The 11424-nt window shown below is 39.7% G+C and overlaps 1 protein-coding gene across 4 annotated transcripts; it reads left to right on the top strand.

Annotated features, from left to right (window-relative positions):
* Positions 1 to 6: 6 nt before the first annotated feature.
* C1GALT1 (core 1 synthase, glycoprotein-N-acetylgalactosamine 3-beta-galactosyltransferase 1) lies at positions 7 to 10406 on the top strand. Of its 4 annotated transcripts, none has more exons than XM_044428670.1 (5): positions 7 to 211; positions 1559 to 1776; positions 4264 to 4400; positions 5175 to 5842; positions 6791 to 10406. In XM_044428670.1, the coding sequence occupies exons 3-5, from the start codon at positions 4367 to 4369 to the stop codon at positions 7013 to 7015; spliced, it is 927 nt and encodes a 308-aa protein (XP_044284605.1). In that variant the 5' UTR covers positions 7 to 211; positions 1559 to 1776; positions 4264 to 4366; the 3' UTR covers positions 7016 to 10406. The 4 variants fall into 4 exon arrangements, with proteins under 4 accessions (XP_044284605.1, XP_044284604.1, XP_044284601.1 ...); XM_044428669.1 differs by having other exon boundaries at positions 4162 to 4400; XM_044428666.1 differs by having other exon boundaries at positions 8 to 211; positions 4159 to 4400.
* Positions 10407 to 11424: the final 1018 nt, after the last annotated feature.

The following is an 11424-nucleotide window of genomic DNA, read 5'->3' as shown; positions in this document are numbered from 1 at the left end:
GGAGGTGGGCCGGCCTCGACTCTCCGCTCCTCTCCCTGGAGGGCCGCTGCGTCGCAGTGCGCGACCCGCTCCGGAGCAGCAGGGGATGGCGCCGACAGGGCCGCGTTTTTGGATGCCGCTTCCCTCCCCGCCCGCGCCGCCTGCGCAGCCCTGGAGTGCCTGAGAGGGGCCTTCCATCCCCAGCCCATCCCCGGGCAGAGGCCCGGCCAAGGTGAGCGAGGAGGCTGAGGGGAAACGAGGGGCGAGGGCGCAGCGGGGCCGGGCCTGACCAGAATGCCGTCCGCGGAGAGGGAGACTCAGGAGGTCGCTGGCGCGGCCGTTCTAGCGTGTCCGTCAGGGCAGAGGGAAGTGGGGACCCCGCCCCCCCCCCCGTGGCCGGTGTAGCAATCGGCGGGGCCCGCGTGCCCTTTGGGGGCTACGTGGAGATGGAAATGCTAGTTTGGATCCAGACTTAGTCTTGCTTAAGAGTAGACCCATTGGAATCGACGGGACCTCGGGCAGCCATGAGGTCATGGATTTCGACGGGGCTTATACAGCTTGCCTCAACCTGGCCTTTTCCCCATATGGCGTTGGAAAGTAGACCCCCCATCATCCCCCGCTGGGGTGGTTTGGTGGGGGGGGGCTGTAGGCCGAGACACTGGAAGGCGCCCCGCTGGGGCCGGCTATAGATCATGCTGCCTGGGAATGATGGGAGTTGCAGCCTGAGAGTGGGAGCAGACTGGTCTGCTGGAAGCCCTCCCTGAAGTCGGTGTCGCCAGTGAGATCATTCGCAGCGACGGGCGGGGAGGGTCGGGCGTATCGGTGCTCCGGTTTATTGGTGAGCAAGAGGGGGACATCTCGTCTCTGCCCACCCTGACCAAAGGCCGCCCTGAAATGCCCACGCATGCGGTCCCAGCTTCGCTTTGAAACCGGAGGAGTCTCCAGTCCATCAGCCTGCACTTGCCAGTGACTGCGGAGTTGGGCCTGCCGAGTTTGCGGCCAGCAGGGGTGACGCGGGCCTTGACTGCACTGGGCGGACGAAAATCGGAAAGAGCTTCCTGAACGGAAGAAACGAGTGGCAAAGACAAGTTCTAAAAGCTACTTCGTGGAGACGGTAACGCGAATTGACACATGATTTGAAGGAGAGAGAGGTCAAAAACGGGAAAAGTGAAAGATCTTGCATCACTACGAAGAGATGGTATTTTCTAGAATGACGTTTACAAGGGGTCACCTTTTCACTTTTTCAAGCTCTTCAAGGGTAATTCTAGACCAGGCTTTTCTGGTGCTGTGACTTGTTTATGGAAGTTCTGCGGAGGTCCAGTCTTATGACTTTTGGTGATGATCTGCCCATGTTTTCTTAAAGCATCTTCTGCCTTTTAAGGAGAAGTAAATGGAAATACTGTAGAATGCCATTTGGTTGCTGCTGTGAGTCCTCTGTATGGAAGCACCCAAGATGAGCCTTTAAATATACAACTGCCCTGTATTATTTACCAGAATTTTACAGGGCCCAGACACCCCCATGTTTCTTGTGTAACCCTTATGTATCTTCACCATCTCTTCCCTCCTTTTTCCCCTACAGAAAAATATTAAGGAAGAAAAGCTGGAAGAGCCGCACAATGTGGATAGGATAGCGGATAGGAAACATATGCACACGTCCCTGGAAGAACCCTAAGACCAATCTTGCAAGTGCAGCATAGACTACAACCCTTACATGGGACTAACCCCAGCATGTTCTGAAGAAATAATGCACACAGGATTGCCTTGTTGTGCTGCAGTCCAAAGCACATTTACCTGAGAGTAAGTCATATGGAATGCCGTGGGACTTCCTTCTGAGTGTACATGCTAGGACTGTGCTGTTAAAAGTAATTTTGCATCTCTCTGTTGCTGTGTATGTGCTTGATAATAATCTTTAAAACCAACCATTGCCCTGAAAAAAGATAGTTTTGCAGTGACACTTCCTTGCAGTTTTTTCTGTCATGGCTAAACAGTTGTCATCTAAGAGAAGTTTTTGCTCCAGGCTCTTCCCATGAAGGTTTAAACTTTTGGGAGTATAATGCCTGTACACATACAAGTTATAAATAGATACTATATGACAACTTTCAAAAAGGGCCATTTGGAGAGGCTAGATGGGTTACTTGAAAAAGGAATAATATGTAATATAATAAGAATAAATAAATGCTAAATAAAATATTTTACTTAAACAATGCATATTTCCAAAAACAGAGACAAATAGATCTAGTGATAAGGTGGTTGTACTCTAAAAAAAAACTCAGTTCACTAGACATCTGAAATAAGTAATTGTAGAACTGGAATCCTATAACAAAATGATGCAGTTTCTCATAGTTTTCTATGGCATTCTCTTGCCTCAAATACATGTAGCTTGATGAATGTTGGTGATAATAGCAAACTTTCCTTTAGCATCTATGTAAAGTTCTCTTCTATAAAACTATGCATACCCATAGGTGCACTGTATTCTAACATCCCCTGTCAGAACCTGACATGCTAATTGTTGGTGAGGACAGTATATTTGGAATTCTGCCAGCTTACCAAAATATCCGCCCCAGCTTACTTGCCCTTTCCAACACTACAATAGCATCATACAAGATCTAAAACTGAGTATATAAAATATTTAAAAACAAGGTACCAGTAGCAATTCAGAATGTCTACTTTCCCACCTTTATGTTCCTTGCATAGATGCACGTCCACGCTTGACCCAATCTAGCAATATACCCACCCAGTCTAGGAAAAAGCTTGAACATTTATCTTTGTCATCAAAAAGATGTAATCCATTCCCTAGCGTAAAGGACAAGAACAACCTATATGACTCTATCCTACTTAATGTTCCTCAAAGGCCTTTCTCCTTTGTTGTCTCTGTTAGATTGATCCAGTATTAAAGTGTTTTTCCCCTGTAGAAAAAGTTGTAGATTTTTTTGGAATTGCACAATAGTGATTCTTTAAGGGTTTCTTCTGACTTTCTAGGAATGGTTTGTGGTGTTCACCCCCCCCCCCCTTTATTTTGCACAGTTAATTAGCTATATAGTTTATTTTTGTGCACTGTTTGATGATTGATCAAAACTGTTTTGGTTTGAATAGTAAATGATCTGCAAACTGCTTTAAAGAAATATTCGGTCAAAAGTTGGAACAGGAACGTTTTAATAAATAGGCCTCTCCCTTTACCAAAGGACATATTTGCTCATTTCTTTATTTACTTCATTCTTCATTAACCCAGTTTTCTGACCAGACACTTTGCTATATTAACAGAATACTAACAACCTCCACAACCTAACATTTCAGAATGAGAAGAATAACAAAAGCTACTAAGATTTACCAACACACGACTGTCCAGAATGGCCCTTAAGCAGCCAGCACACACACAGATGCAACATTTTGTTAAAAAAAGGGGACTGACTGACTGCATTTCTATACACCGCACAGCCAAAGTTCTCTGGACAGTTTACACAGTCTGTAAAAAGAGATGATAAAAGTACAATGAAATATCAGAAAATATATAAAAGTTAAGCTGCTAAAAACAGACAATAAAAACAGACAATAACAAGGAACAACAAAGAGAGACTCTGCAAGATACCTGCATCCCCCCCCTTAAGCCGCCCTGAGGCCTTGGCAAGGGGCGGCATAGAAATGTTTAAATAAATAAATAAATAAATAAGCCTCTGGGTGTCCAAGTAAAAAGCCACAGAAAAGAGAGTCATCTTAAGGCAACGTCACAGATTTTAAAAAAAATAAAAGCCATGTGGAATTATCTTTATCAGTCCTGCATGACAGTCCATGTGGCTTAACCTGTGGGAGTTGCTCTATTTTGCCACGTACCTGGCTTGTCTTGTCATGTGAATCCAGGTGCTGAGGTTGTTTGAGGGTTTACCAACCCTTAAATAATACAAGGCTTGTTTTATCCCTCAAACTAACCTGGGTTCACATTATGTGGCAAGCTGGGCACCATGCCGAAATGGCACTATGGCATGATCCAGCAGCCACTGTGGACAAACTAAGTTATGGTAAGCTGTTGTGGCATATACAAACTAGGCCTTAGACTTCCCTATGTTATGCCAAAATGCACTTTAAAATTGAAAAACCAGCAGTTTGATATTAATTGCTTGGCTTCAGTCTATATTTTTCTTGTATGTTCACTTCAGCATCTCTCTCTCACACTCTCTCTCTCAGCAGTGGATTGCTTCAGGAAATGGCCTCTTCTAAGTCCCGACTGAATCTCCTGCCCTTTTCCTTTGGATCAGTCATTGGGTTTCTCTTATGTTACTTTCTATTTAGTTTAGTATTGGAAGAACAAACTAAGGTTGAGCCTCATATCCTTTACAATGATCCTCATGGCCATCACTCAGATGATGATGAAAGCAATCAGTTGAAAGGACAAATGAATTTCAATGCAGACACTGGGCAACACAAAGGTATGTTTATGCCTTGCATGGAATACTTTCTCGTTTTTCTTCACAAGAGTCTTGTAGGTCCCTGATAATAGTATCATACTTGGATCTATGTATATTTCCATTATATGAGGTGCACTTTTTACTATCTTAATTTTGTTGCTGTTATTCTGAGTGCACAGATGAAGAGTTAAGGATACCATTTGATGACAAGGAGGCAGCAGTACATTATCTCAGTCTTGTATCATTATAGAGCATTTTGGAATTTGGAATACTTTTTAAATCTTGTTCAATGAAATTAGGAGTGTCTATAATTTAAGATAACACTTCTGTGTATGTTCAGACAGATACCCCAAAACTCTCAGCATACATGGTTGGGACCTACCTTGAGTTTACCTTTATGTCATGGTTTGCTAAACTTTATATGGAGCTAACTAGAAGTAATAATATAATTATGTATTTAGTAGATTTATATACCAAGCACCATATTTAAATATATTTCTAAGAAGTTGATTCAGGCAACAGATACTCCAAAGAAGCAGCAGATGATGTACAAATTTATTCAATTATACCGAGCTTATATTGAGAGTGCGTAATTGTCCTTCCAATGTTTCCACCTACAACTTCCATGGTTCCTTGCCATTACCTATGCTGGCTAGGGCTGATAGAAATTGTAAACCAAACACTGTTAGATTAAACCTTCCTTGTATTGTACTGTACTGTATTGTATATACTGTTCGCTTGTTTGACCACTCAATTTACTGACAGAAGTTTTTAACTCCCCCCCCCCCCGCACAGATGAAAACAAAAATATTGCTGAAGAACTGTACCAGAAAGTAAGAATTCTTTGTTGGGTGATGACTGGTCCTCAGAATCTAGAAAAGAAAGCCAAACATGTCAAAGCTACTTGGGCCCAGCATTGCAACAAAATGCTGTTTATGAGTTCTGAGGAGAATAAAGACTTCCCAACAGTGGGGTTAGAAACCAAAGAAGGCAGGGACCAGTTATACTGGAAAACCATTAAAGCTTTCCAATATGTGCATGATCATTATCTTGATGAAGCTGATTGGTTCATGAAGGCAGATGATGACACTTATGTTGCACTAGACAACTTGAGATGGCTTCTTTCAAAATACAGTGCTGAAAAACCAATTTATTTTGGAAGAAGATTTAAGCCTTTTGTGAAACAGGGCTACATGAGTGGAGGTGCAGGCTATGTTCTCAGCAAAGAAGCTCTGAAGAGGTTTGTGGATGCTTTCAAAAACAACAAATGTACTCATAGCTCTTCTATTGAAGACTTGGCATTAGGCAAATGCATGGAGAGCATTAATGTAGAAGCTGGAGATTCCAGGGATACAAGTGGCAAGGAAACTTTCCATCCATTTGTGCCAGAGCACCATTTAATCAAAGGATATCTACCCAGAAATTTTTGGTACTGGAATTATAACTACTACCCTCCTATTGAGGTAAGATTTTGTTGTTGCAAAGATTGGGCTTAATATACTATTTAATATTTTCATATACTAAACTAACCACTAGGAAGTGATCTTTTAAGCTTGACATTATATGTGAACCTTTGAAGCTGTTTGTATCCTGATAGGGTATTCAATCCATTCAATTGTGCTCTGCTGACCATTTGCCACGGTTGCAGGCAGAGATTGTTCATTCTCTCTCCCTCTCCCTCTCCCTCTCCCTCTCCCTCTCTCTCACTTTCACTCTCTCTCTCTCTCTCACACACACACACACACTAATTGGATATGCCTGAGGCTTTGTACATACAGCATGTTAGGTAGGTTTTATGGCCTCACTCCTTTCAATAATACTCTGAGAAATGGATTTAAATAAAATTTTCCCCAATTTTCAAATGCAAGTATATTTTAACAGCCATACTACTGTTAACATACTACTCTAAGACCATTACATTGTACTGTAAGACCATTTATGAAACAAATTGGCTTTCAGAGTAAAACAGGTTGGATCCAAAATTATGCTGAATTAAATGTGTTGATGGAAGTGGACTTGCCCACCCTCCCTCTCTCATGACAGTCTAACCAGTCCCTTGAAAATGCTACCCAGATACCTGATTTTCATGACACAACAGTCCACTCTGGATTCATATACCTATAGGGACTGTCACCTTGTGCCAGATGTCCACAGATAAATTAACCCACTGGGGGCTAGGGCTGGTAGAAAACCGGCCCAGAAAATCAGGAGGCCCAAATGAATTGCTGGAGTGGAAGGGCCTGGATACAACCCAGCATATTCTGCTAGTGAAGAAACATAAGCATCTTCTATTTTACTACCTTGATAGTGTTGAAGATCCCTTAAGTTCACATTACTAATATTTAAACAGCTCCAGAACACAGTATTTCTCTATCTTGCCTTTTGATTATGCCTTTTCTCCTTTGTGGTAGGGTCCTGGCTGCTGCTCTGACCTGGCAGTTTCCTTCCACTATGTTGATGCTATCACTATGTATCATCTGGAATATTTGATCTATCATCTCCGTCCTTATGGCTACCAATTCAGGTTCAGTCCTGATTCTCCTAAGGATCTAGAAAAGCAAAATTTCAGTGAAGCAGCAAATGGCAATGCAAAATCTAAAGCTGAAGTAGAGAATCTTCTGAAAGTCTCCAAATAAGCCTTACAGAATGGCAAATGGACACATTTGGCTTACAATGGTTAGACTGAGTTGCTAAATATATATTTTAAAAAGTGTTCCTTGAAGTGGCTGTAGCCTGCAGGTTCTTTACTAATCATGATGATAGGAATATTTTGGATGCCGTAAGACTGCAAGGCCAAGTCCATAAGAGGCCATGAATATTAATTTTTGGTTCAATAATATCTGCACACAAACTTTGTATTGAAACAAATGTTACTATTCAGATTCACACATGGGTATGTAGTATTTCAGTCTGTTTTGTCATGACACAATGCTTTGCTTCGTAAATTCTTAAACTATGATAGAAACCAATGAGCACTTTGCTAAAGATACTGAAGCATAAATGTGTGTTTAAGAAAAAAAAGCTGTATCCTATTAAGTCAACTGTGAAGAAATAAGCCTCTTGCTTAGGTGCCAATGTTCAAATTTACATCTCTAAAAAGATATAGTATCAGGTGTCATATGGTTGAATTGTTTGCTGCATAGAAAATCTCAGTGATGCTTCAACTATAGTAGAAGAACAGGTGGGAAAACAGATGAGCATTTTGAGCTCATTGAAATGGGCACAGGCTTCACTGGAGTAATAAATTTTAACAAATATTCAAATTTCCTAAGATTGTTGCTTCTGGAAAGTATAGTAATGTGCTAGCAGGAAATTCATAACGCAGTGTTAATGCTGGTTTAGTGTTATGGACCCTCTTAACATTGAAAATTGTTTCTAAGAATAGGTACTGTTTCATGTTTGCCATTTTGCTTGTCCAGTATTTTGAGTTTAGTTTCCATTCTGAGTTAGATGATGATAATTATCTAAGTCAATTGCAATCTGCTGTTTCTTGAGTGTTCTTGAGTGGTATTGTTTTGGTTAATTTAAAATATGGTTATCTGATTGTGTTGTACGTTGCATTAGGTCACCTTTAAGCAGAGGCTTCTGTCTGCACATGAAGGAGTTAACGTGCTTTAGTTTAAGCTAAACTATGTTTTGCAATTTTATGGTAGCAATTATTCCCACATATTCGGTGTACTGTATTTGCACATTTGCTCTTACCTTGCTATTTAGACTTTTTCATAGAGTAGTTCTCATAAAAATGATAATCCAACACTTTGTTTCGGTCTGTCTTGAATTCATCATATTGATGTTTAAGTTAAAACTATGTTCCTAATGATGTTTGTAAAGTATCCTAAACTCATTTCTATTTGCTTTAAAAATGTGTTGCAACACAATAGTGACTTACAGAATTGTTTACTTAACAACTGCCTTTGTGCTTCTGTCTCTCTGATGTTTAAGCATGGGATAATTCTGTTTTTCCCAGTATTGGTCTTAAGGAACTTGTAGTGCAATCTTAATATTTAGTTTTAGATAAGCAGAATTTACCTCAGATGAAAAGAACAAACAAGATGTTACATTGTTATGCTATGAATTTGGCCTCCGGAGATGTTCTGGAAACTAGAATTAACAGACCGATGGAAAGCTTTGCTCTAGATGTGAATTTATGTTGACATATTTCTTCTTTGTTATGTGAATCATAAGGGGAAAAGTGCAAAAAATAATAGACGGGCCAAATTTTTAAATAGCTCTGGTGACAGACAGTTTACTGAGACAAATATTAAGCAATTTGCTTATTAGCAAATTAATTTTAGGATTATGTGGTGTTTAACAAGATTGTTATTAACAATGTCAAACGTAGTGTATTCTCCAACTTCCTAGTACTTGTCTCTTCCCTTTGTACATTTTGGCTTTAGTGGCACTCATCTATTTTATCTACCTCAAAGTATTTTTTCCCAAGTACCCAGTGTAAATTGCTAAAGTTAATTGTGTGATTAATCTGGGAGAAAAGAAATATTCTAAGGTGGTTTTTTCATGTTTAGTAATAGTTAGATTATTATTCTTTCAATCATCAAAGCAGGTGGTTGAGAATCCATGGATCTGAAGCAAAATGCAGCCACCCAAAATTCTGTAGTGATTTCTGTATTCTTGGAAGATTCTGTAGGTATGCAGAAATATATATATCCTTATGTCTGATGTACAGAATGTTGAGACATTGGTTGAAAGAAGAGAGTGTTGGTGGCAGAGAAAAGTAGGCATACATCAGTTCTAGCCCTCAGCAGCTTGTACAAGTATCTGGAGAGGACAAGTTATTAGCTTTAGGAAGAAAGCAAGCTATGAAGTGCAAAGAAACCCTCCCATCTCCACCTGTAGTAGGATGTTGCAGAAGGAAGGAAAGGGCTCCCTGATGCCATTTCACTTTCCTTTTCTCCCAACAAGCCTTCCACGCTCCTACACATGCACAAAGTAGAGCTATAAAACTTTTTTTCCCTGACCACGAGTGCCTTTAGTATGAAGAGACCTAACAGGATATGATGTGAGGAATAGCTTAAAATGCGGGGTTTGTATTGATACTTCTCTATCACTATTTTCTTTAAATTGCTGTCTTTCAGTTTTATTTTTCATATTGAGATGCAGGAAAGAATCCATTTGCCAAATTCAGAAGCTGAACAACTTAGAACTTCTCACCACATCCCTGCTTTTATTCTAGGAAATAGAAATTACAGTTTTTGATTAAATATTTTGTATCTTTAATAACCCAGAACCATGCCTGAAGGTACAAGGTTATCTTTTGGGCATTATGTTTGCCACAAACTGTTGCATCTATAATTGCATCAATTACTTAGCTGGACTTTAATCTTGACCTGTAATTCTTTTGTATTATTCTGTTGTATACTATGTAATGTATTTGTTGAACTTCAGTGTCAAAACATTCCAATTCTGTTCACTTACTCATTAAGGCTTCTCTTGACTTTTCGTAAACTATTTTACACTATCAGTTAATTGAAAATAAATTCCAAATTACTTCATTGTTAGTATGCTAATGCTGTTTTTGTATTGCATTAATCATTCTTTTGGCATCTTTGTCATTCAGTTTAAAAGAAATCAAGTTCCGTTACAAGATCTTACTATGGTGAAAGTATAGACTGGCCCCATCCTTGATCTGTCTATTTTAAATTGAACCATATTCAGCAACTTCTAAAGCTTATTCTTTATCTGGTACTAATGAAGCAAATGTTGTGAACATTCATATATAAATCAGATTCATCTTAATGTATAATGTGTACAACATACTGTATAAATCTTACTAGAAACATTTGAAAAAAATCACAACTGCTGAGTAGTATATTCATGTGAAAATAGTAAATGCTTGCGTTATAAGTGACAGGTGGGAAAATGACATAGCAAACTGTGCTTGACTTTTTTTAATGTGATCAACAAATTACTATTTTAAATAATACCTTGGAAGTGCCTTTCACCAGTGTTTAAAATAATTGCTAAAATAATGAGAAGCATACAAATAAATAACTTACCACAATTACAAAATTTCTTGTCATCTTTAATATCCTATACATTTCATTCTAATAAGGAATAGATCATAAATGTAAAGTTTAAGTGTATGAACCTATAATTACTACACTTCTTCCTGAAAAAAGATTTTCCTGTATGAAGAGAATCCAAGGAGTAGTCAGACTATTGTTTCCTTTTGCTATTTTTTCTGATGCAACAAAGCAACATGAGTATTATGATACCTGCCATGGCTCATTGCTGGCACACATACAGTGCCTAGCCAGTCCCTCACTTTCCCACAAACGTACAGACATAGCATCCCATGTTTCTGTCATGCATACTCCTCATGTAAACTGTAAGTGCACAAAAACCCACACTCACTCTTTTTCAGGATCTCTTCCAAACTTCCTCCTCCCCAAAACTTTTCTTGCTTTTTTATTCAGACATACAAGCATACAGCCTCCCCTTCTCAAGTTGCACCCAGCTGGCATGCCCGTGCATGCACATGTGTATACTTTGTGCTGCTTTCCTTCTAGCTGGTTTCTCTTCCAACTTACCAAACAAGTGACAAATACCTTTCCTCAATGGCCAGGTGCACTGTAGATTAAATAACTGGCCTGTAGGTACCTGCTACTTTCATATCCTAAAAGCGTCTTCGAACCCTATATGTGACCTAAGTATTCATGAAGTGAATATTTGAAGTGATCCCAGCTGCCAGTAAGAAAATCTATTTTAAAATAATAATTTGGAAGACTGGGTATCTGGGTGGGCACCAAGAAAGGTGTCTGAGAATATATCTCAGCACCACATTGCCTATCCCTGCTTGATCACCTGGGAGAGAACTTTATTCTGAGCCAGTATACATAGAGCTGGGCTGCAATAAACTGGAATCTAAATCGATATTCTTGCTTCTTAACAATAAACAGGCAAAGTTGCCGCATAATTCCCCCTTTCCTGTAATAGAAGGATTGTAATTGTGACCTGCTGAAAGGATTACTGTGATAATGTCCAAAAAGCATTTTTGACATTTTACCCCAGACTTCCCCAATGTGGT

The sequence above is a fragment of the Varanus komodoensis genome, unplaced genomic scaffold (genome assembly GCF_004798865.1).
Source record: "Varanus komodoensis strain SLA01 unplaced genomic scaffold, ASM479886v1 scaffold2, whole genome shotgun sequence".
NCBI classification, from domain to species: Eukaryota; Metazoa; Chordata; class Lepidosauria; order Squamata; family Varanidae; genus Varanus; species Varanus komodoensis.
Note: the sequence above shows the minus strand (reverse complement) of the source record. Positions and strands in the feature narration are given on the sequence as shown.

Excerpts from the sequence above, each read along its gene's own strand:
- C1GALT1 (XM_044428669.1), top strand. The coding sequence starts at position 4,178 with ATGGCCTCTTCTAAGTCCCGACTGAATCTCCTGCCCTTTTCCTTTGGA. Across the intron at positions 4,401-5,174 it reads AGACACTGGGCAACACAAAG|ATGAAAACAAAAATATTGCT; the intron begins GTATGTTTATGC and ends CCCCCCGCACAG. Across the intron at positions 5,843-6,790 it reads ACTACTACCCTCCTATTGAG|GGTCCTGGCTGCTGCTCTGA; the intron begins GTAAGATTTTGT and ends CCTTTGTGGTAG.